The 27,401-nt window shown below is 32.4% G+C and overlaps 1 protein-coding gene across 2 annotated transcripts in view; it reads right to left on the bottom strand.

The window, feature by feature from the left end:
- The window catches only part of LOC129220195 (nucleoporin p58/p45-like), a 63,551-nt gene that overhangs the window by 6,646 nt on the left and 29,504 nt on the right, over positions 1-27,401 (bottom strand). Inside the window, exons 7-12 of one of the 2 annotated variants that reach the window (XM_054854557.1) lie at positions 25,297-25,471; positions 18,745-18,824; positions 13,404-13,522; positions 5,452-5,534; positions 3,511-3,721; positions 1,391-1,462 (exon numbers count right to left, since the gene is read on the bottom strand). In XM_054854557.1, the coding sequence (XP_054710532.1) occupies positions 1,391-1,462; positions 3,511-3,721; positions 5,452-5,534; positions 13,404-13,522; positions 18,745-18,824; positions 25,297-25,471 (740 nt within the window). Of the gene's footprint in view, positions 1-1,380; positions 1,463-3,510; positions 3,722-5,451; positions 5,535-13,403; positions 13,523-18,744; positions 18,825-25,296; positions 25,472-27,401 lie in introns of both variants that reach the window. The other variant, XM_054854558.1, reaches the window with a different exon arrangement.

Below are 27,401 nucleotides of genomic sequence, written 5' to 3'. Positions count from 1 at the left end.
TTCTTAAAACTCCCATAACTTCTAGCTTCAATGTGATAAAAGTTTCTGAAACCTTATCTCAAACATGGAAATTTGTCACAAAAAGCTGATTTGCCATTTTGAATCATTTTGTGTGGGAGATCCTAGATCCCCAGATTTTTGATCTCGGAAGCTGAAAAAGTGCATAGGATAGTTTAGAGGCACCTCTACACATCTGTAAAACTATTAGATCCTTCGACATGGAATGATTCAATTAATACATGAAATGAAAGAGCATCTCGAATAGTTAAATACACAAGCTTACAAGTGCTCAAGTTGAGCGTCTTTTATCACACACCAAGTTGATAGCTCAATTGTTTAGTGTTTGGGGAGAATTGTCGCAACAGCTACCACAATCCTGTTGTCAGTTGGTAGAGAAAGCACATGAATAGTATCCTTTATGAACCCCTGCAGGTAGAAATCACACGCCATATGATTTCTATCTGTGGAGGTTCATAAAGGATTTTGTGAGCCTTCACTACCATATTATCTACCCAACATAACAGGATTGAGGTAACAGTCAAACACCAAACAACGTTTTAGAATAACTAGATAATCGACTTGATGCATGCCGCAGGACGGTGCTGACATTAAGCACTTGTAAACTTGTACGAATAACTGTTTGGGTTGTTCCTTTAATTAATGTATTATGATTTGTTTTACATAACAAAAACTACAAAGCGTGAAAATCCTGATATTCATTTAGAAACTATCTGTATTATTGTCACAAACTTAAGAAACTAAATAAAGACAATTACAGGATACTTGAAGCTTATTTAAAAGTTTCGGCAATTCATTATTGAATGAAACATCATAAAATACTTAATCAAGTTACATACATTTCTATAAGTCTGTTTAATTCAAAATATTCATTGAAAAAATGGCTGCAAACAGTTTAATTATTATTTTTGTGTGATCAAATAATTAAATCTACTAAATAGCCTATATTTTTGAGAAAAAAAATATAACTATTGACGTTAAGCTGCTTACCTAGTACTAACTCGTTGTAAAATTAAGTTTGAAATAAGGTTTTAAAACTTAAATTTGCATACCCAAACAAAGTGATAAATTCATTTTATTTTTGAAATTTAACAGAATCTTGCTTTTATACAATTAATACAAATTAAGCACTTTAAAGCACCGTGAAGTGAAATTTAATGCATTTAAGAACCCTTGAAAAAAAAAATTAGCACTTTCTAAAAACAAACGGTGTATGAATGTATGCAACAAATATCATTTTGCTGTTTGATTTTTTAAAAACTAAGATTTTGTATCCCTGATATTTGAATAAAATGTAATTCTGAATCAAAGAAAGATTAAGTGCCTTGTCAAGCAAAACATGATCAAAAGTATAACTCTTACCACTATTTACCTAGTGGTTTGAAAGACGTTGAGGATATTACTCGACTTGATATGAAAGATGGTTGCATTGATCCTGCAAAACCTAAAAAGAAAATAATATTTATTTTAAAACTTTAATGGCAATTACACAGTCATTAAGTACACACAAAAAGTGATAACTTGTTAAAACAATAGAATGCAATTTTTTTTCAGCCCATCCATTGTCAACTTTTTGCCTTTGCAAAAGGTCTGTTTTAAGCAGCTTGCATATTTTTAGTCATAACTAAAATACCACTCTCTTTAATTATGTTCCGATTCTGAGGTTTAATCCCAATACACACAAAGTCATTCCCTACAAAATGGCCGAGCAATTTTTTTGGTACCATATTAAGTCTAGCTGATATCTGAAGAATGTAAAGTACAATATCTGCAATGAGGTTTTATACTACAACTTCATTTTCATTCATAAGCAACAAAAAACGAGGGCCTAGTCTTCTAAACACGGCTGAAGATTGCAAAATTTTCTCAGCAAGACAGAAAATTTATAAATAAGAAGACGGTGAATTCCTTTTTAAGTAAATAAAAGGACTTAATACGCAACTTCATACTTATTTTCTAAGTGATCAGGGATGAAAGTGGTCAGAGAGCAAAAAGGAGGAAATCTAAAAAAAATAAAACCTTAAAATGCAGGAAAAAGGTGATATCTAAAACTGCATCAAAATAACCCTTGAAATCCATGATAATTAAAAATTCAACAAAAATGAACCCAGTTTCAATGGTAATACATTTTTCCCCCATACTAATTATGTTTGAAATAATTTGGCAGCAATTAATGCACACAATATATTGTTCTTTAATCATGAAATTCCAAACATTTTTACAGGCTGTAAAGCCTAAACAATTTGAGATTCACCAAACATTTTGTACACTTTCTTACATACATAAAAATAGTAACCATGCCAAGTTTCATTAAATTCCGAGACTGTGGGAGTTGGACCCCATTTTTCATTTTTTTAAAATTAACTTTTGCATTGTTTCAAAATAAATTTAAGAAATAAAAATATTATTGAAATAATTGATGTAAGGTAGCATATAGTGAAAAACATTCTAACATTAAAAATGATTGAAATATTTGCAGGAGGCAAAGAGATTGAAATCTCAAACAAGACATGCCACTTTTGGCGAAGCACAAGTTTGATGTCGTTGGCATGTTTCCCTAACATAAGTTTTTGGCAGATGTGATGTAGAATAAAGATTCGAGGGGGGAAATAGAAAGAATGAGAAATTGGGGAACCAAAAATTAAGGAAAATCAGAATGTTTTCAGATTTTAAAGAAAAATTGGAGCGTTATAAGGCCTGAAAATAGCAAAAAACGAGGAAATATTTTTAAAACCAACAGAAAAAGCTGGAATTCCAGCAAAAGCCAGAAGATGGATTTACTATGATGGTTCCCATAACTCTGGGCCCGGCCCCAAAAAAGGAACAGGCACAAGAAAAATATCTTGCACAATTCTATTCATCTCTAAGGAGAACCCGGAAATGCATTGCAACAAGTCTCAAAACCTTTGTTGAAGATTAAACTATCATACTAAGGAATTTTATGACTCCAACCAACAAATAAGTAGAACAGTATCGCAAATCTTCAAGAAATAATGTAAAATAAATACCAGTATATTTTTATGCTGCTTTTAAGCAAGTCAAACAAAAAAGTTAGAAACAATTATCATAATGAATATTGTATTTCCAAATGCAATGTTGATAACACAAAATATTATTCAACATTGAAATTGCTGAACAAATGCTTTTTCAAATAAGTAAAATAAATACCTATTACAGGATTCCCAATAGAGAGCGAGATTGGAAGAATCATGCTTTTAGAAAAAAATCTCACTTGAAACATGTTTCGACTAAAGACTTTCTCAAGATAATGTCACGTCTGCTAAATTGAATAAAAAGATTTTTTTTTTAATCTCAATTTTTAAAAATCACTCTAGTTTCAACAAAAGAGTGAGATTTTCTAACCAACATTTTTTCCTCTGATGGGAACCCCCTATAATATTATAGGTATAACACAAAATACCTATTATCATTGTAAAACATAATTGAAACGTAAATTGAAATCGTTGTTCATTTAATATTCAAAGTAGTTACCAGGGAGTTGCTGTGAACGGCTGAATCCTTTTATTGCTTTCCCAACCGCACTTTGCAAAGCTGCAAATGGAGATGGCCCATAAGTCACATCAGCAGGCAAGTATTTTTGAGGAATACTGTCCCTGACCGTTTCTCGCAGTAAATTTTCATACAAGTTTCTAACATCACTGTGGTTCAGCTTTTGACTATTCATCAGATGTTCTTTGCAAACCTGAATAAATGTAAAATGTCATAAGAAATATTGCATGTAAAAAATAAATAACTAAAGCATATGCAAATCTTTCTTTGCATATGTTTGTATGAAAATGTTTTACAAAATATTTTGAAATTGATAAGAAAAAAAAAGAGAAAGGGGCAGGACAGTGAAAGAAAATGATTTAAATAAAAAAAAAAAGAAAAATGTACAAAATAAAAGCAAAACATCTTTTGTTTGTGCACTTGTATGCAAATATCAATTTTGTATTCTCTTAGCAGACTTGATATTCTATTCATCACCTAAACAACACTCGTTGAATTATCAAGGAACAAAGTAAAATAAGTAACAAAGCTTTTTAATTATTTCATTTTGTCATTATCAAACAGGAGTACTGTAGAGTGGAATTTTCTAAATTCGTTCATTTATGCAATGAACAAAAAACCAAACAAAGTTACCAATTAAAGGACAAAGTAGCCTTTTGATACTAAAATTGCAAATAACAATATGCATGAAAATGTAGTCAACTTTGATAAATTAGATCATAATTAAAGTAAAATTTTAATACAGTGATAGATATCTAAGGGATTCGATAAAATTTGCTATTAAGTCAGCTGTATCTAAAGGTGATAAACTTCTAATTCCAAAAACAACTTAGCATTACTATATTGTCCGTTTTTCAGGAGAAGGCACTTTGCCAAACACCCTCGAATACAAAGTTCAATTTTACGCAGGACTGATTGGAACACAATTCACGCGCTTCTAAAGGAGACAACCAGACAGCCTTAACTTGGGTGTGCATTTTAATGTGCAAAAAAGTCTTAGCTTCCTTTACATCACTTGCTTCACTTGTTTGTTTTCATTTTAGTTATTCTTACATTTTAAAAACTGCTGCTTTTACAACAAAATGCTATGATCTGAATATACCTTCAGCAGAAAACAGCGAAATAGAAACATCGGATACAGTGGCGTAGCTAGACCCGACTTTCGGGGGGGGGGGGGGTTACTTCTTTTATATATATATATATATATATATATATATATATATATATATATATATATATATATATATATATATTTTATATATATATATATATATATATATATATATATATATATATATATAATCGCTTGGAATTTTTTCCTTTTCTTCTTTTTTTTCTTTCTCTTCTCTCTTCTTTTTCTCTTTTTTTTTTTGAGACTAACTTTTTGGGGGGGGGGGGGTTTGTCCCCAACCCCCCCCCTTAGCTACGCCCCTGATCGGATACCACGTGACAAGGGAGGAGCCAAGCGCCCTCTTGTGAAAAACGGACAATAGCAACAGTGGCATACATTTTGCTTGCAATATGACAGAAATAGGAAGTTTATTTTTTAAAAGCATTACATTTTTAAATACGTTGCAATGAGAAACCTTAAACAATGCAATTATTTATTATTTAGCTTTATACATATATCAACCTGATCAAATAAAAGTTGAATATGTGTGTATAATAAATATAACTCTAAATTAAAAATAATTAGCACCACAATCAAAACATTTTCTACATTGAAGTATTAAAACATTAGGAAAATTATAGTTTATGACAGAAAAGTCAAATTATTATATGAGTTTCTATCTATTTAATATTAACAAGTAAAAATTAAACATTTTATCTTAATCAAAGTTAAATAAATTAATTTTTGTGAGAAATTCACTTTTTGCATTGTTAAAAAAAGACACGCTCACATCAACAAAAAAGGACATTTACCTGTACTTCTTGGTGAACAGACTGTAATTGAGCCGCCAATGTAACAAAAGTGTCGTGGAGGCGACGGCGAATTGCAGTCCATTCTATGTGGGATACAATTAAATTATTTCATTAAACGTTGGTAAATTCATAACATTCAAATGAAAAAGATAATAACATGCATGGTTTCAAAAAAGAAGAGGGGAAGAAACGCATGCATACTGACTGAAACTAAACAGAAAAGAACAAGAACTTCCGTCAAGAACTAAATGAGCCTGCTTTCCCGTATGCCCATGCTGCTTTCTAGTACCTAATCAATATTCTCAAAAGAAGCTAAAATCGCAAATTGTTTCAAACATAGTTTTTTAATTAGCTGATTTCTAGGAATAAAATATTCCTCACTCATCTAACAAATTAGATGCGTAAAAGCAAATAAACGAACAAATAAAATAGCAGCACCTTTTAAACAAAGCAGCTAATACACTTTTTTCCATTAAAAAAAATTCTTTAACAGCTTTCAAAATGAAAAAATAATAATTAAAATTAATAAGCTCATTAAAATAAATACATCATGTAAAAAAAATCATCTTTTTCCACTGTTGCCAAAAATAATTTTTTAAATCACTTAATGCACTTACCAAAATAAATAAAAACAATAAAATGTCAACTTAAATAATTTTCACTGTCAAGAAAAAAATCATCTGCACATATCTTTATATAGAAACTTAAAGGACTTCGAGTTTATCCGCTGAAAACTGAATACCTAAGTTAAAACTTTTAGTAGGGGGGCATACTACATTCCGTGGGAAATTTCGTGAGGAAATTGTGAGACCAACTTTAATATATTCCTTATGGTCTGTGTAACTATGCCTCACCGGGTGTTTTGCTTGAATTTGTGTCAGACGACCTGTATGACGTCATCAATCCAAGATGGCGGCTTTTAAGAGTTTTTGCAATTATGAGTTAATTTTTGGGTATTTTGTGATAATTTTCTGGTGAATTTTCTTAATTAATATTCAATTCATCTTCTTATTATAAATTAAAAGCAAAATATTTAAATTTTTTTGTTTATTAATCCATTTTTTAAAAAATTCGGATAAATCTTCTTTTTTCACTTTGGCTCTCAGAATTAGCTGTTTTAAAAGTACCTCGGGTGAACATTCGCAGTTAAAAATACTTTTAATTTTAAGGCTAAGATCACTAAACATTAGTACAGCCGAACCTAGTTAATTCGAACACGATTATAACAAACTACTGTTAAAGCGAACTACATTTGCGATCCCCGTCCTTCTGTTGAAAATCACTTAACACACCTAACACTATTGTTTTTCGGATAAAACGAGCTACTGTTGAGACAGATTCACTTTGAAGGTCCCTTTGAGTTCGTTTTAACGAGGTTTGACTGTATAATCGTTTGACAGAATTCTAATAACCTGTATACCCCCTGACCCGCTAAACTCTTTGACTGAATATGAATATCGTACATTGGGGTTGCTCTTAAGGAATTTGTAGGGAGAGTAGAAGAGAAAGCTTCTGCGTAGAGAAAGTATTATTTGTCGGTTCGTTGGTGAATAGTCTGCAAATCTTCAAATACGGTTATTTTTTTCCTTAACTTATCACTGCTATTTTATTTACGATGTCTTCTCTCCCAGAAACTCATTTACAAGTTTTTTTGCCTCAATCTTCAAAAAAAGCAAGGCTACAAATTAATTATAAACTATGTATTTTTTGTCAGATTAAGAAGAAGTGCCCATTAGTTAAACCCATTGGTTATGATAAAGTGTTAGAATGTATCAAGAAGAGAGTAGAATGGAATGACAAAGAGTATATACATTACTTACTGAACGATTAGCGAATGTGACCGTAGAAGAATTGAAGAAGAAACCGCATCATGGCATGCACGATGCTAAGAGAAGTGCACTCATAAAGCAAGCATGAATAGAAGTAAGAGATTCCACGAAATGGATAAGAATAAACTATATTGTTCTACTTCCATTCATGAAGACAATGTTGTAGGCCACACACAACAAGATCCAAAATTGTCGTTGGTGACAAAAATAAGTGGTTTTTCTGCCTCGGAAAGGCGGTGTAAGAAAATCATTGGTGGCGATAAACAGAAAATTCGAAATTAATTCTATTTCTGAGGTGCAGGACAATATCGTGCTGAATAAAGCTAAAAGACTGTCACACATATTTCTGTATAAAATACTGTCTCCGTACCAAGCTTCAAAAGAAACTGTTCATCGACACACCCGAGATATGCCTTTGCAAGTTGGTGTTGGCCTTACTATATACTCGGTTACCCAAAGCAAATATATAATTGATTTTTTTCATAAACTAGGTGTTTCGATTGATTATGCTAAAGTTCTACGTTTGGAAACATATATAACAAATGGGTTAATAAGGCGCATGGATGTATATTCCTCCTGATTTGAAAAAGGCAAGATTTTTATTTTGTGGCTGCAGATAAGATTGACTTTCGAAGGGTACTTTGCATGGCATTGTAATGATACTTTATCAACAGAAAAAAGACTCGGATAGACAAAGTCCACTTTCTCTTACCACACCTTTCGACATTACCTTAATCCCTGACTGAAATAATGTCCTATAAAATTGCGAAGACAAGTAAGAAAATTTTTTCACATTAGTGGAAGTATTAAAAGAGAAGAAAACAGAAAAAGAGAGATATTAAAGGCATTATGACAGCATTAGGACCAGAAAAAACTAAAAGAATATTAGGACTCCATGCTCTATCAGGATGTGATACAACAGGTGCACTTGCTAAGAAGGGAAACCATCTTTTTGAAAAAAATTTAAGACGGCAGACAAAAATACTCTTGATACTCTGAGTCGTCTGGGGTCAACCGAAGAATTTAATGCAAATGATAAAGCTGCTATTGAAGGATTTATTTGCTCCTTGTATATGCCGCTGACCAAGATTTCAGATATTGGAGAATTTCGTTGGTTCATGTTTTCCAAGCAGTAGGCTCAAAATGAAATTTTGCCTCCTACAAGAGCATCTTTGTCTCCATATAATTTAAGAGCGCATTATCAGGTATTAGAGTGGCGTGTTGCTGATCAGCAGCACCCGAATTCACCATCACCGTTAGACTTCGGATGGGAAAAAGCAAGACAACTTCTATGCTTCAGTTATGTGTACTTCCTTGTGCACCTGAATCCATCTTGAAATTAGTTCGATGCAGCTGCGTAAAGGGCAAATGCATTGTTTCATGCAAATGCAAATCTTAAAACATTGCATGCACTGAACTTTGCATGTGTGGAGGTGATGAGGACTTATGTGAAAAGCACATCCAATAAAGCAATATTGATGACACTTTAAGTAAGACCTGTTTGTTTACTTTTAAATCTATATTTTTGAATTAAAATCAGAGTTTAAATAATTTACTCATTACTTAGAGCAAAAAAAATGTAAATAATAAAATTGTCATTGCTTCCGATATTAAGTAACGGAAGTTGTAAATTTGTTCTACATTTAAAAAAAAAATGCTTTTTATAACCCCAAAAACACGTATATGCAAATAATTTTACAGATTTTTTGGGATAATAAATTTGATTTTTATCGTGCAAGCTTTCCAAAATATTTTTAACTGCTATTGTTTACTAAAAAAGTTCATAAAATCTGTATCGAAAATCAAAAATAACAAAATAAATAATTTATTTTATGCAGATAATTTGTTTTTAAATTTGAAATATAATAGTATTAAAATATTAAATACGTAATAAAAGTTGAAAACATTTCATAATATGCCTTAAAAATGAGTCAAAACCGAAAATTTTCATCAATATCTAGTGCAGCCGCCATCTTGGATTAATGACGTCACACAGGCTGTCTGACACAAATTCAAGCAAAACATACATTGAGGCATAGTTATATAGGCCACGAGGAATGCATTAGAATTGGTCTCACAATTTCCTCACGAAATTTCCCACGGAGGGTCTTTTACCCTAAGTATGCAACTGGACTATTTAGAGTGAAAATAAAAACAAGTCATATTAACAATAATTATTTCACAGTTAAAACCATAGCTTCGGAGTTGGAATCAATCTCATTTTGGGATAAAGGAGTTGGAGTCGAATATCCAAGAATTGGAGTCGGTCATTTGTCCTCCGTGTATAAACTTTTGCCAAAGCTACGAAATCAGAGTCAAAGTCGGGGAGTCGGAGTCCGATTAATTGTCGGGCACAGTAGTTGGATTCGGAGTCTGGAGTTTTGTGTCAAGAGCTATTTCCAATAAAATTTTTTGAAATAAATCCGCCTTTTCAAGTACGGAATCTGCATTGACTTTCAGTTTCCGCGTAGGCGCTAATGTTAAGGGATTTGAACAGTTCAAAATTGAACGGAAATTGCTTCGAATCAAAAAGATATTTTCTATATAAGTTTTACATCAAAAGCTTTTTCCTACAAAGTTTGAAGAAAATTCGCCTCACAGTTCGGAATTGCCTTGAATTTCCCTGTAGGCGCTAATGTTGCGTTTTTTTGAACTGTTCAAAATTGAACAAAAAATAGTTCAAATCAAAAAATGAAATACAGGAATGAGGTGTCCTCGCCGAGATCTTTTGAACAAAAAAAATTTGTTCGAATCGGACTATTCACTCAAAAGTTGTCGGGGGGGGGGGGGGGGGGGGATAGATATTTTTCCCAATCTCAAATCCCTACTTTCCAATTTTTAATTTTTCGATATTTATTTAATTATTATTTGTATTTTTGACTTTTTTTTTGTTTTTTGTAATATTTTCAAGATGCATTGAGCCTTCTTTCATGCTTTTTTCGTCTTTCTCTGACTTTTACTGGGAAAGTAGGCTAAAAAACACATTTCTATCAAAGACTACTATAATGTATTTTTACTACAGTGAAACCTGTGTAAGTTGACCACTCATGGTGCAGTACTTTGGTAGTCAACTTAGACAGGTGGTCGACTTATAAAGGGCTGTAATGATTTTTTTAAATTTTTCGTCATTTCTTGCACCATGTATTCATTTTTTGAGTAATTCACCCTTATTCTTCTTGTTCAACTCACTTTCATTGTTTAACATTATTGAAAGTGAAACAATAATTAAAAATACTATTTAAATAATTTTGTTATTTTTTCCTTGTTTAACTATATTAGACACTGTAGTTTTAGAAATTCCATTTGTGCCGGCTAATTTTCTCTGACTTTCTCCATTTTCAATTAATTTTAATATAATATTTCATACTTTTTATTAATTTCAAGTTCAACTAACTTTTTTTTTCAAGTTTTTTTTGTACAATTTAAAGCACAAAGAGCAATAAGCGCGACTCTCCCAGTCCATAAAGGCAAAATTAAAATATCCTATCTCTTTATTCCTTGCACCAGAAACATGTAACTTTACTCATTAGCAGGCCCAGATCTGCGTACCCCCAGTGCAAGGGGCCCATGTCCTTAAAGGGGCTAACAGCCCTTGAAATTGAAGAAAAAATAGAAAAAAACTAGCACTAAGACTAATTCACTTTACAAGTACACGCTGCTGGCCACTAGGGAGGGGCCCTACATATTTTGCTGCAGGGGGCTTAAAATGTATAGATCCGGGCCTGCTCTTTTTAGCACAATTCCTGTGTTGCCATAACGTATTGCAACTGAAAGAAAAGACTTTGAACTTTTCTACTGACACCTATTTTTATTGAACAGAGTACAAAAAGCTATCTCAAATAGAAGAACAAATGAAAAACAAGTTTGGAGAAAAAAGAGCAGCATAAGCTTTATGCTGCTGTTTAGTTAGTAAAATGCTAGTCTGTCATCAAAGCATTAAAAACATCTTTGGAAAGCTATCAAAAAAATAAATAAATAAAATAATAATAGTAAAATAATTTGCTGAAGAAAGTTTTAAAAAATAAACCAAGTGGTCAACTTACAAAGGGTTTTTTACAATACTCCAACCCAAATTTGGCGTACATTAGTGGTCAAGATAGACAGGTGGTCAAGATAGAGAGGTGGTCAAGTTACAGAGGTTTTCCTTCATTATATGAGATAGGACTAATTCTGTTCCTGACACAAGCGGTCAACATAGGCAGGTGGACAACTTACAAGGGTGGTCAACTTTACAGGTTTTACTGTATATACAAAGAAGTAGTTGCATTGTCTGAATTAAAAATAACAGGAAAGGAACGCAAAACAAATTTATACAAAATCTGTTTACAAAATGTAACTTAACAGTAAAAGGTGAAGAAAGTTATGTAGAGAAACATCCTATGTAGGTGAAATAAATTTCATTTTACAATAAACACGAATAAAACAGCTGAAGTCTTAAAACGAAGACTAACAGTTAGAGTAATAACTACATACATTTAGAATGAATTGAAAATAAAAAGAAAGATTGTTAACATTTAAAGTTATAGAAAATCCTATTTTAAGTACATAAAAGGCAAAAATGCAATCACTTGTACCACCGCATGTGCCTGTCTAATAACGTCAAAAAGTGGGTAGCCATCCTTTTCGTGTCTAATAGTAGCAAGGGAGCCCATATGCAAAATTGTAAGGAGGGGCTCAGATATTTTCCCCATGGGTTAAGAGGTTATTTTCTCCATGGAAACAGATTTCAGGACAGATTAGAGTCATTAAAATATTTCATTTTTAATAACTTATTCATTAATGGCTGGAGAATAAATGTTTTTCATTTTTGCAAAGAAACAAGTGCCAAAAGTAAGAAAGTTCTAATTTCAAAGGGGGGGGGGGCTTGAGCCCCCCCCCCTTGCCTCCTATATGGGCGCCCTTGAATAGTAGGCTTTTTTTGTCAGCCTAAATGAGATTAGCTCAACTACTAAGTCCTCTTTGCTCAAATAAATAAATAATGCACACAAACTTTGGAATTCTTAGAAGTCAAACTATTTCCTATATATATTTCCTAATTTTATAAACAATGTATACAGAACTTATTGAGGACAGCTTTAAAAAAAAATAAAAAATAAAAAAACACCCATTCAAAGAACATTAACTTTACAACCTAGCTAGATACATTTGCTGCAGATGTTCATGGTCAGGTAATTATTAATTAATAGCATAATTGAAAGCAAAAGGCATCTTACAATAAAAAATAAAAAATAAAAACATCATGCATCTTACTAAAAATTATAGTTATCAACTCTATATAGTTATTCATACCTGCAGCTCAGTGCAGATACTTTATATTGTTATCTCACCATGTTTGCATGTAGCATAAATATTAACTTTATGTATCCCAATGCCCATTCCCATTGCATTAACTCATTAGCTACAACAGAAATTCACTTTTTTTTACTTGATGCTGTACTATCCTAAAAGAACAACAACTAAACGATTGATGTAGAAGAAATAGCAAGTACTCATTGTACTAAAGTGAGAGCAAAATATACTAGGGATTAAGTAAAATACAGTAACATAGGATTAGTATAGCAAACTCTTACAAAAATTGTAAAATGTTCAACTTTGATGGCCAAAAAATAAGAGCATGCCCTTAAAACTAAATCATGCACAAAAGGGCACCCATATTTAATAACATATTTATAAAATTCAGAATAAATTCTGTGACTTTTTTATTACTATTTTAATTTACCATTTTTCAGAGCAAAAAGATATCCTGTTCATAAAAGTGTTTCACATCTATGAATAATAATAACACAATAGTGAATGATCTAAATTATAGATTTTCTTCCTGGGATTTCACTATCTCTGTACCTCAAAGCCAGACAGACCTGTGAAGTAGCAATAACATAAGTCATATTATTGCTACTTCACAGGAGAGAGAATAAACTTTTGACAGGTGCATACAAAGGATGGGGCTCATGCTTTTATGCTGGCAAATAATTATTAAGGAATTTTTTTTATAGAATTGCGTTGTGATGGCTTGATGTAGAATAAGATTATTCCTTTTAAGCAATAATAGTATGAAAATAGCCATTTTTGTTAGTCTGGCCCTGAGGTAGATTTTTAAAATTAGTGCAAGGATGAAATACAAACCATTTGGTGTCAGAGAATACGGTTGGGACAATGATAACAAATGCCTTTCCAGTTGCTCAATTTGTTGTCTGTAAGTCTGCATCTGTTTTTCGAAGGAATTTGCCAAGTCGTGAAAGTATCTGAAAAAATACGTACAATTATCAAATTAGAAAAAACAGAAACATAACTCTTTGAGAGTTAATATGAAAAAAATGCGCAAACTTAGCTGTCCTACATATGTGACTTTTGCCGACTTTAAATAAAAATTAAAACCTATTCAGGGTTTAGTTTCCCTGCGACTGTAATATAGTTATTAATTCTATGACTAAACACCTATAGACTTTTGAATTCTATGTTTTATCAGGAAACTAGTGGTACCCGCACGGCTTTGCCCATAATAGAAAATTAAAAGGTCTTTTGGTTCGCCTGTATATTTACATATAATGTATGGTGAATTTTCTCGCCAATTGCCTTGGTTACGGTTTCACATAATGAAAATTTCGTCTTTTTCTCGTCCATCTTATGAGAATTTTGTTCTTAAAATTGGAATAGAAAAAGAACCACATCGAATTTTCGAAAAATCCCTTCGAGGTGCACACCCCCATGTTACAAACTAACTTTGTGCCAAATTTCATGAAAATCGGTCGAACCGTCTAGGCGCTATGCGCGTCACAGTGATCCTGACAGACTTTCAGCTTCATTATTAGTAAAGATAAAGAAAAGATAAAGAAGATGCCATAGTTTTTTTCATTAAACATATAGAAATTACTAACAAGGGAACTTAATAGACTTCATTTTTCCAGGGAGCACCGAATCTGATAGTGAGGGTCTAATTTTTTTGCAACTTTCTGCTTTCCAATTATACAAGATTAAAATATAGCAAAAACTGCTTTTTTTCAGTAGCATAAGACTGCATATAAAAGAAAAGCAGCGCCATGATAGAGCATCGGATGCTTGTTTACACGCGGCGGCCCTGATGATTCCCGGGAGCTGCGCATTGCTTATGAGACTTGCTAGCAGTCATTAATCATTCTCTTAAGAAGCATATTAGTTTTTAACTGCTACATTAAATTATGTCGATGTATAAAGTTACAATTATTTCTAGTATTTAAAAGGTGAATGAACATTTTCTGCACCTTGTCTGATACACTAAGATTTATGCCATTGAAATATGCACTTATGTGCTATATTTCAATCATGTATATCTTGAAAATGGGAAAGTTGCAAAAGAAAGAACCCCTACTATTCGATTCAGTGACCTCAATACATAAGAACTCTATTTTTTCCTGGAGAAACAAGTTCTTCATACTTTGAATTACAATACAAGTTCCTTGTAAGATCAAATTTGTATGAAAGAATGTATTTGCTACTTCTCACCATCCGATTTTCACAGATAAATAGGCAGAAATAACTATCATAACAGAAAACCAATTAACAAAAAATCATATTTTATTTATAATGTTTTTAATTCTAGGAATTATTTAAATGTAGTAGAACTACTTACTCTGCATTAAACTTTATCAGCATAAGGTAAATAAAATGCGAAAACAAAGCTTTTTACTTTACTGTACGAGGGCTGCTATTTATATTTCTGGCCTTGGCAACAGAAATCGTTGCTAGGCAACAGCAGACAATTTAAATAAGAAGTTTGATGTTTTTAAATATAAATTCTTCTGAAAGATTTGCCATTTTTGCTTGATTTGTGTTGTTTACAGTAAAAGTAAAAATTCCTCCCGCTAAAAATATGGAATTGACTCGTGAACATCTTCGTGCAATTATTTTCCATAACTTTCGACGTGGATTGTCAAGACAAGATTGCTTTGATGAACTAAATTCTTCATACAGCAATAAAGCACCATTCTACAGCATTGTAAAAAACTGGTATAACGAATTTAATCGTGGTCGATGTTCGATCCAGGACGAATTCCGTGCAGGTCGTCTTAAAACGGTTGTTGTGCCAGAAACTATCGACGCTGTGCGTGAACTGATAAAGCAAGATCGTCATGTGACATACCGTGAGATAGAGGGAGCTCTAGACATTAGTATGACAAGCGTCAACAAAATTTTATACGAACATTTGGCCGTAAAAAAAATTTGTTCGGGTTAGATCCCGCATAATCTGACAAACGTTCAAAAGAAGGCTTGTGCCGATTGGTGCAAAGAAATGTTGACAAAATATGTTGAAAGGGTATCAAAGGCGGAACTGATGTGATATACCCCACCCTTGGCGACTTTTTCCTGTTGGCGCCAAGAAAGCGTCACCAAGAAAACGATGTATGACAAAATATGTCATACATCGTTCTTAGCGATGCTTTTTTAGCGCCAACAGGATAAAATCAGATAAAAAAACATGATCAAAGCACTTCAGAACACAATATATATAAAAACAACATAAAAGCACAACAAAAAACATCAAGAATATATGCTTCAAAAATGTACAGGGCCGGGGTTTTTTGTAAACATATTAAAATACAATGAAATAAATTATTGTATTAATTACAGGTCGAAATTAATGCATTAATTTTTTTTTTCATCATTTCTCCGGGATACGAGCCCTCGGTCTCATAGTACTTTCGTAATGAGACCTCGGCTCGCCGGCCCTGCCTCGGTCTCATTACGAAAGTACTATGAGACCTCTGGCTCGCCAGGACCTCGAACGACTGTTAATATACATTACAGTCGGAGTATGGTCACAGTTATGTATATTTTCATGGAGACACCCAAGGGTGGCTCCTTCCGTTCAGTGTACAATAATGACACAGTTTTAAGTGTGAAATATGCACCATTATTGTGCAGATTTATTAATAAAATTCAGCATTTTTAAGAGTACAACCGAAAGAACTTTCAATTGTTAACATAAAATTCAGTACCTAAAGGAGGCAAGTTAATAGAATGTCTAAATAATTCATGGCATCGATAAGAATTAACTTTTAGACCAAAATAACTGTACTATTTCTGTAAAATTAATTTACATACAGTAAAAATAAAGTTAAAAACTACAAGAACCCCTCAAGGATTTGTAAAAACAAAGAATTTTGGAAGTGAGAGATTTTTTTTTAATTCTAAAATAAAGAACTTACCTTTTTATATGGTATAAATATTCACACTCAGTCTAAAACAATACATCATATGACAATGGCACGTTACAGATACACACCACGTTAGAGTTAACTTTTAATTAACCTTCAAGTTTGAAGAAACTGGCATTTTCTAATGTTTTTACTTCAAAACACAACTACTGAATCTAAACTAACACAAAATAAGCATTCATGTAAGGTATATTGCACAAAACAACACGTATCTCCCCCGCGTAAAACCAAGTAAAGAACCCAAGTAAACAAGTTCGAACAAGTTTGCCTTCTCGTTGCCAACCACAGGTTAGTTTCACTAGGGATGCCATGCTTAAAAATTTATCGCCTCATTGGCGAGAAAAATATTTCAATTTTGTGCAAAAAATCGGATGTCGCCAAATGGGGGGGGGGGGGGGGTATATCACATCTGTACCTCAAAGGCTGTTTATAATATCTACACAGGTGACAAATCATGGATCTATGCATATGACCCGGAAACAAAACAGCAATCCACTGTATGGGTCTTCCAAGTCGAGGCAAATCTAACAAAAGTTGTTCGACAGAGAAGCACATTGAAACAAATGGTTGCTTGTTTCTTCGGAATTACCGGTCACGTGGCAACAGTGGCATTAGAGCAAAGCAGGAAAGTCAATTTTGAATGGTACATGACCATTTGTTTGCCAGAAGTCATCGGAGAAATTCAAAAAAACCCGAAGAAAAGGCGAATCATTCTGCATCATGAAAATGCGAGCTCTCACACATCGGTTCAAAGGAAAATCTGAAAGGCGAAAACACTGAATTAATGGGTGATCCATTGTACAGCCCTGACTTAGCACCCAATGACTTTTTTTTATTCCCTTACATAAAAAACAAATTACAAGGTCAACGTTTTGCGACACCTGAAGAAGCGGTTGATGGATTCAAAATGCATGTTTTGGAGTTACCTATATCAGAGTGGAAAAATTGCTTCGAGAATTGGTTCAAACGTATGCAAAAATGTATAGAACATCGTGGTGAATATTTTGAAAAACAATGAAACCAATTTTGATGATAAAAATTTGTGTTTTCACTATTAGGCCAGAAATATAAATAGCAGCCTATGTACAACATCTAAATTAGTTTTCTCCTAACAAAATTGAAAATTCCCATAATTTTCTTTAATAAAATAAAGTGTTTTTAGAAACTTTTCGTAATGCTAGAATCTTCAACATACCAAATATAAAGCTGACATTAAAAATTTCTTGAAGAAAAACTTCAGAACCGGTTCTAACATTTTTTTTCAAAGCAGTAGGGGGCTCTGGGCCAGCTGGCTAACGCTCACCAACCCCTGAAGATTGCTTCTCAATCTTATTTGATTAGCAAAGATTTAAACCGTCAATCAGAAAGAAACAGATTTAAAACACTATGAGCTCCCTTTGGAACAAAAAGCACCAATTCCCCAGGTTTCAAAATAACGTATACTAACTTGCAGAGCAGTAAGGGCTAAGGGGCTCCTGAGCATTGCAAAACTGCAGTTTTGTGCCTTTGAAAAGTCGCTTTCATATTTGTGGTCTCTAGTAATATATTTTGCTTTTTAGCTCCGGGCTTGAATTGAGTTGAGCCTAAGATTTTCCGTTAAAATCGAAAACCTTAAAGTTTGTGAATAAGAAAGAAGAAACAGCAAACCAAAAAGACGTAACTATGGCAACACTTAATGACACATCAATAGTTTTAATGGAGATGAAATTAATCTAACTTGATTTTTAACGGCTTGTACCTTTTTTTCCTTTGGAGATAGAAGCTTAGTTTTTCGACCAGAGGTCGAGTTAGATCTGAAGTAATAAAGGCGTTCTTTCCAGTTGTGTCAAAAAGAAAACTGTGGGACAATTTCTCCACGTTTTACTGATAGATTTAATGAAGAAAGAAGTGCCTAAATTTTAGCTTAGCCAAAAAAGTTTGAACTAAAAGTGCAAATAACTCCCGCTGCATTTAAGTTAGAGCATTAAAACAAATTGCGTAAAATGCAGAAAATTCTACCCTTTCCATCGATATATAATATTAATATGTGCAAGTAATTTTTCATCCCTTTAATAGGCAATTTACGTGAAATTTGAGCTAAAAAGTTAATAACAAAAAAACCTATTCAAATTTTAAAAAACAAAACCCCAAATGTAAACCACTGGGGCTCGAAGTAATTTAGTACATTTTAAGGCTATAGGTGCTATGGGGTCTCCCGGACGCAGGCCTGCCAGACTTCCTTCCAGAATTTCTTCGAAACCTTACTTTTGTCTAATATAAAGAGATAAACTTACTCTGTAGGTGCACTGTTTTCATACTGTAGAGAAGCTGGAGCATCTTTAGTTCTTTGAGCAATTTCAGCATTCTTCAGTTCCTAAATACAAACACACAGATACATTAAAAGAAGAACAATACAATAAAAGTTTGATTTTCAAATTTCATAAGTGGTTGACCAAACAAAAAAAGTTGAAATATCTTCCTGAAACAATTTCCGTATGTTAATAGAGAGCAAAATGAGAAGCACATACACTTCAGAAAAGAGCATATTGAAGACCAAGTGCTCCTCTCTGATTTTTGTTAACCAAGGCGATAATTAGTTTTTTTTTCACTAATGTAAATTTAATAAAATTTTTGAATTTGAATATAAATATATATATATATATATATATATATATATATGTATATATATATATATATATATATATATATGTATATATATATATATATATATATATATATATATATATATTTTTTAATGCATCTCTCAATATTTAACTTGGTATTGTTAAAAAAAATATAATGATAATTTTTTTAAACTTACAACAAGTTAATTTCCATTTCAGTTTTTTAACGGTGAAACATTACTTTTTATGTGTTCATCTATTTAAAATATTCTATTGCGATCCCGACAAGTTTTTATACAAAGGTTCTATTAACCAAAACTTCTGACATCCGAGTAACTAGCGGTACCAATTTAATTAGATCGGATAATCGAGATTTTACTCTAATTACATTAAAGATTTATACACAGCATACTCCTTTGCCCATAAATACAATTTTATAAAAGAAAAAATAGTTAATTAAAAGAAAACGAGCTGATGTGTGCATCACTTGACTTCCTTTAACTCCAATTTAATGTTATTTTCCCATTACTGGCATTTTTAATGTGGTTCAATAGTTTACTCTCTAAATATCACCCAGGGTTCGTACTCAATTTCAAATAAAGTGAAGGAGTTTTGGAGGAGTAAAATGAGATTTTGAAGGAGTACTAATGGATTGTCATTAAATGATGTCACTTTTTTTCAACATATTTGACCAACTTCCCCTTTGTTACAAAGGGTCACATATCAACCTACTCCTCTTGTCACATGTAATATTTTTTATAAGCATATCGTTACAATAACTGTGTGATGTCACTTTTTGTCACAACTTTGTCCCCCTTGTCACAATTTCGTGAACCCGTCTCCCCCTCAAGGCATGACATCATTAATACAGTACATCTACTTATGCATTTTTAAATATTTAAATAATAATTAGACAACCTGACTTTTGTTGCTGAGAGTGTGGTGGAGGGAAAAACAATAATCACAAAACTTGAAAAAAATGACCAAGCACCATTTAAGCATCTTTTACTTCACTTATAAAATGTCTTAGTGTCATCTAATAATATTTTCACCTTCAACTTTTATGACTTCTCTGATTAATTTGGAAATCACATCTTTATGAAAAAAATAAATATGAAATTACTACCCCTTAAAAAAAAATCCCCCTTATACAATCTCCCTTGCGACAAAGTTGTCAACCAAAGTATTTAAAGTTACTGTCATAGAGGAAGATTATGTAGTCTTGAACTAAAAAAGAAGGAGTTTTGAAGAAGTTAAAACCAAAATGAAGGAGTTTGAAGGGCCCTTCAAAAAAATTTCCTAAATGAAGGAGTATTGGAGGAGTTTTGAAGGACCCTTCAAAAAAATTTCCTAAATGAAGGAGTATTGGAGGAGTTTTGAAGGAGCGTACGAACCCTGATCAGCAACAATGGCCAAATTGAAATCCGATTTTAATTAAAAAAAATAAAAAAAAATCGGCAAATTTGTTCTCAAGTTGGCGACAAAACTTGGTGACCAAAAGACTGGAGATATATCGCCAAGTATCTGCCAAATTATACAACCACTTGAGTTTACATCAAAATTAATGATGACCCCTTTAGAAACACCCAAATGCAACCAAAAGGGGAAGTGCACAACTAAACCCCACTAGGAATCTACGTACCAAATTTCAACTTTATAGGACATACCGTTCTTGAGTTATGTGACATACATACACACATATGTACATAAGGCACTTCTCTACATGTGGTCAAGTCAAAAAAAAAGCTCAACATTCATTCGGGGATGAGTAAAATGGAAATTCAGGTGAATTTTTAAGTGAAAATTTTTTCATGAATACAACACTTCCTTTTTTGTGATAGGAAGTAAAAAAATAGTACACATGAATACTTATTCTGCACATTTATCCAGGAAACATAAAAAAGTACCTGGACAATTTGCATCACTTACCTTAAATGAGAAAAAATTAAGCAAAATGACAGCATCCTGAGGGTTTAGCCAGTTTTTATAAGGGTTAGGCAGGTCAGGTACATGCAATTTTTGATTTTGCTAAAAATTTTACAGTGGATTCTTTGAATAATGTTAGAAAACACATATTTTTTTTTTCTTCAAAAACTTTTTTTGTGACCCAAAAATTCCGAAAGTTGATTCCGACTTCTCAAATCGACATTTTTTAATATTCAATTATCTTTGCGTATTGAGCATCAGCAAAAGTAATCTTTGTGGTTACAACATGATATACAGTGACTCAAATGAAATATATCCCAAAGTTTGTGGCTGACCTTCAGTGGACCCAGGCAGGGGTAGCTAAACTGGGCCGAAGATTTGATCCTGGTTCGATGCACTGAGGCTCCAAGAGGTTTTTGTACATAACTTATGCAATAATATATATAAATTATTCAATACCCTCATTAGTTGCATAGCTCACCCTCTGTGCTGCCAAAAAATGGTGGTTTTTGTATCGAAAAATGCTAAAAAGCGCAGTTTTCATAAGCCTTTATCTCAGTGCACTGAGGGTCAATGTAGAACCGGATACCTGCATTTTAAATTACAGTATGTGTATTTTTACAAACAAGTGACAGAACTATGGTCAATGGTTCTGCAGGCTCATAAACTAGACTTCAAGATGAGGAAATTGCATATGAGTTAGCGACGCATCCAGTTAGTTGTACTCAAGTTATATGCTTTGTCTTGCATTTTTTTATTGTCCCACTATTCAGTTAGGCAATTGTACCCTTGTTTTATAATGTCGTAATATTAATTTTATCATAAGTAACAAAATATGACTTTGATATTGTTTGCAATCATGGTAGTTTAGTGCATTGAAAATAATTTTTGTCACTTGAATGTACAGTCTCAAATGGAAGAAAACAAGTAATTATCAAACAAAAAAATATGCCTAAAATACTTCAAAAAAGTGTTACAAATAACTAATGTTTTTACTGCAATAACAACCTTTTTTTTTTCACTTTGCTTCCAGTTATAATATTATAAGGTATGCGAGTAACAGGGACCACGTTAAGCATTTGCCAATGCGCCAAATGCGATAAAATCGTAAAACCGGTGAACAAAATTCGAATTTGGCGAATTTATTGGCGAACAGAAAATTCTCTAAAATATACACAGAGGGAAAAAAAATCTCCCTTCAGATGTCAATCTAAATAAAAATTAGGTTCGTTCACAAAATTTGGACCCCTAAAAACGGACCCTTCACAAAATTCCGACCCCTAAAAATGAACCTTTCACAAAACTCCCAGACTAGCAATCACTGAAAGTTTTATTCTCGGACCACTCCGAGCAGATTGAGGTGCGCGCACGCGCGTTAGCATCGGATCTGAGCACAGCGATCGGAGGAAGGATGACGTTTTCCTCTCGCTGATTGGATATCGAGTAGAAAGTGTTGGCAGATAGATGCCTTGTTGAATGGCGCGTTTGTTTCATTGTGTTCGATGTCTGAAACATCGGAGTAAGATAAGAATGCAGTCTTTACTTCGTTAAAAGCTTTTATTTCTACTCTCAAATTTATTAAAGAATGATAAATATCACTTGAAGTTGTTTTTATGTGATTTTTCAAAGGAAAAAATGATTATGATTTGTGGAAAAACAACTTAACTTGCTTTTTTTTTCTCACCGAATTCCTAAAAGTGGACTAAAATTCCTGGATATACCCCTGCCCTTATCCTCAAAAAATTGTCAAAAATTAAGTTATATTTCACTTTCTGATTAAATATTTCTACAGACAAAAAAAAAATTAAAATGAGTAAAAGTTATTCTTTGACTAAGACTTTTGAAATTTGGCTAACACTTTAAAAATTTGGATAATTTACTGGCGAACAATTCCAAATCCTTAGCGCAATCCCTGGAGTAGTCAGTCTACTTCAAGTCTATAACTCTTTTATGGTAAGTTTTTGATCATACTAGTTTTTTAAATGGTATTTGGAAGTCCCTGGTGGAAAGTTTAAACTTGGATGTTGATTGAACTGAAAACAGAATGTTTCATTTTACTGTTTTGAAATGCATGTTGTATTCTTGAAAAGAATTTGCCCATAGTTCTGTCACTTGTTTGTGAAAATATACATACTCTAGTTTGAAATGCAGGTATCCAGTTCTACACTGACCCTCAGTGCACTGAGATAAAAGCTCGTGAAAATTGCACTTTTTTTCATTTTTCGATAGAAAAACCGCCAATTTTCAGCAGTGCAGACGGCGAGCCAAGCAACTAAAGAGTGTATTGAACAATTTATATATATTAATACTCAAATTGCGGACAAAAATCATGGTGGAGCCTCAGTGCATGGAACCAGGAGGCCTCAAACATGACACATTTTAACTTTTTTCGGCCCAGTTTAGCCACCTCTGCCAGGGTCCACTGAAGGTCAGTCACAAAATTTACGATACATTTCAATTTAGGTACTAAATATCATATTGGCAACACAAGAATCTTTTTGGAGGATGCTCAATACTCAGAAATAATCAAATTTTAAAAAACTGATTTGGAAAAACCTCTACGTCGGGCTTCATTTAACAAATTTTTACAGGTCCCCAAAAATTTTATAGAGGACTAGCAAAATTACCTGGCGTTGCCTGGGTTAGCAATAATCATAAGAAACAATCGTTACTTGCATTTGTTTTCTGTTTTAAGTGAAAGAACTTAAAACACACCTTTTTGACGTGATTTAAAATCTAGCTTCTTCCTTACTAAAGTAGTAGTAAAGAATAAAACTAAAGTAGTAGTAAGGAAAAAGAGCAAAATAGTATTCATTTAGAAAGGAAAACACGAAAGCATATACAAATTTGAAGAATTTCCGAAATATGAAATTAAACTTCACATGTTTAAAAAGATTTATCAGTTAATACTTTTTTTTTTTTTTTTTTACGTGGAGTCTTACCTTCTCTGTACGTCTATTGAAGAATAAACTGTTTAAAAAAATGTAGCCGCGCGCCCGTGATCCCCTTAAACTTACTTTAGTTATTTTGGAAAATTTCAATTATTGTGGATTCTTGGTGCGATTTAAAATGTTACCGAATTTGCGGGAATCATTTAGGGATACCTTGGATAATGCTCGCCCTCCTTAGGTTGTAAAAGGGTATGCTACTAATTTTTGTTAAAGAGATATTGTCGCCATATGCTAAGATACTTTTGGTCATCATAAAATGGCGCTAAACGATTTTATCCGAAATGTTTACAAAGTAAGTAGTAAAATTTGGCGATGGTTTGAACCTGTGCACAAAGTCACATTAATGGAAGTTTTTGCACTGTTTATGGATTTGCCTAATTTAGTTGCTGGATTATTTTACAGTAAAAAAGTTTTTAAAGATTCTTTGATTGACGATATTTTGTTTACATGGTGAAAGCTGACAAACATTATTACGTAGTCTTTGACTTCAAAAACCGCAACAGTTGAAAAAACTGCCAAATGTATCCGCTACTGAAATCTTTTTGCATAAATTTTGGCGAGGTTTCTGCTGTTAGATTGGATAATGATTAAAAAATCAAATCAGCACAAATAATAAAAAAAAAACATTAATTACACTAAAGTTCCGTTTAAATGGAAAATAATCAACCAAATCTAGTTATTATTAGCCAATCTTGGGGGAAAAACATTACTTTAAGATTTGACTTGAGAAAAGCCTCAAACAGTCAGATGAAACACAAATACATTCACCAATTCTAACTATGAACTGGGAGTTGAGATGATACACTAAATAATGAATTGGGTTGAGGAAAGCCTTCAAACATGGAACAAAAAAAGCTCATAACTCGTTTTTCATACAACTTAAAACTTTCTAACAGATGCCATCTTCAGCAGAAAAATAAGCACTTTCGATGGACACATAATTTTAATATGTGCATGTATTTTTTCACCGTTATATTGGGGCATTTATGCGAAAATTTGGACAAATTAGAATAAAAAAGGAACTATCAATCGGATTTTTTTCGAATCGGTCTACAAACCTCACCAGTACCAAAAAGAACAAACGGTGAAAGTTTCAGCCAAATCTCCCGAGTAGCTTCTGAGATCTTAGGGAACAAATTTACCAACATCCATTTTTATATATAAAGAAAAGAAAAAATAAGTGTCAATAATAATATTTAAGTCTAAAATCCTTAAAAGAATCCACCATAAAAATTTGAGCAATATCAAAAATGGGGTACATCCGAAAACCCCATTTCTGCTCGGTTCTTATAAAAACTGGCTCTTAAACATACAATTTCTAAAATCATGCTTATAAAAACCTTGCCTTATTTGATTCTTCTTTCAGTTTAGCAATAGCAATTGCATTCCTCTGAAGGCCATTTGAGACAACAGACAATTGCTGCCTGAGTGCAGCTGCTTGTTCTTGAACTCGAGCAATGTTTTTGCTCGATACTCGACTCATTTCTTCACGAACAGCTTTCTGTTCTTTAACATATTTTCTAAAAAGAAAAAAAAATGATTTTCTAGAGGAAAATATTTGGCAATAATAATCATTATCAGAGAAAGCTTTTTAAAATGAAATAGTGATATGACATATCTGTCTACACAGAAAATGATCCGCTTAACTGATGCTTCAATATTTAAAGAATTTGAAATGCAAACAGTAAAATATTTCTGAAAAAAAAGGACAAAAAGAAAAAAAATCATTTAAAATGTGCATACAAAATATTTTAAACATTTAACAAGTTTAATAACTGATTTGAGTATTCTGTTTAACAAATACAGAAACTTGATCCATGTTGAATCCATTAGCTCACTTTTAATGTAACATGAAGAATAAGCTTTTTGATCAAATCTGGAAATTTAAAATCAATTTATGTTCCATCACCACCAGATTTAGGAAAATTATTCGCCATACTATTTTAAATGTTATGCATTAAATTTATTTTTTAAATAAAGTGTAAGTTGATTTCTAATAGATCACATCATGAGAGTAAAAGAGCTTTTAATTTTTATTAAAAAAATGTTTAGTGAATGAACTTTGTTTCCATAAAAACATTCCATCACTTAATTACATGGTCATTGCATTTTATTAGTTTATTTATACATATCAATCGATCATTTAAGGGGGGGGGGTCTGTAAGTGACATCCTAAGTTTAAAGAGTTCATAAAAAGAAAAAAGAACTTAGATTCCCAAATTTTCTCCACTATATCTCACATTATATGAAAACTATCAAATTATAACGAAAATAGAGCATGATATAATATTGCGAGGAGGGACGGTTAGATATTCATCTAGGACAAATTCCCACAAAATGCTTTCTTTCTTTGTGCTTATCTTTTAATTTAAACTTTTGTTATACCATTAAAATAAAAGTGAACTGTCTCTAAAAATTGTACACACTTCATTTTCATAGTAAACATTAAAAGTTTTTGCTTCTTTTGGCGGGGAAGGTATGACAGTATGAAATTACTATCCTGAGTGACACCCGTGCAAAGAACGCCAATGTATGTACATATATTAATGAATCATCTCAAAAGCAAGGGAACAAATTCTGTAATACAGGTCAGAATTTTTTTTTTTTTTTAAATTTAGGTACTTGGTATACAAAATCAGAAAATGTAACTTTTATCAACTAGCACTGAAACCTATAAACAACTACATTTTAATGTGTGTTTCTAGCCACAATGTCGCAAAAAATAATAATTAATGCTATGTAAATTACAATCTATTTTTATGAAACAGAGGGAGGGGAAAAAAGGCAAGTGAAAATGTTTCAGCATATAAACATTTCATGTAAGCTGTAGTAAAGAATCTATAGTTGGGTTAAACCTAACTTGGCAGCGTCGTAATGCTATGATTAGGATTTACTTAGCCTTGACGATGGCTGCCAGGTTGGATTTGCTCCAGCTATAGACTGAATATAATAAAATTACACTTATTTAAATAGTTGGGATCCATACTTGTTACATGAAAAATCATAACTTGTTGCAGCATATGGTTATTAGAAAAATGTTTAAAAATTAACAAGTATTTTACAATACATTTAACAAATATTGAGATATGTTTTTCAAAAAAGCCAAAAGAATTTTTAGTTTTGGATTTCACACAACAGTAGAAACACTTATTTTTTATTGAGAAACAAATTCATTCATTCTTTCCTTTCACATTTTAGGGTAAAAAAGGCAAACCATTGCACTAATTTAGAAAACTGACAGTTTCTATACTTTTTTTTTAAGGACCAAAGAGAAAGGGAAGCAATGCTTGCAATACTTTTAACTTAAAACCTTCTAACTTTCATACTCAAGTAGGAATAAAAAGCAGGTACAGTGAAACTTCGATAAGTCGAACTTCGATGAGTCGAAAACTTCGACAAGCCGAAGTGGTTATTAATTCCCGCCCAACTGAACGGAGAATGCATGTTAAT

Source organism: Uloborus diversus, chromosome 4 (assembly GCF_026930045.1).
Source record: "Uloborus diversus isolate 005 chromosome 4, Udiv.v.3.1, whole genome shotgun sequence".
NCBI classification, from domain to species: Eukaryota; Metazoa; Arthropoda; class Arachnida; order Araneae; family Uloboridae; genus Uloborus; species Uloborus diversus.
The sequence above is the reverse complement of the archived record's forward strand: the minus strand, read 5'-3'. Positions and strand labels throughout refer to the sequence as shown.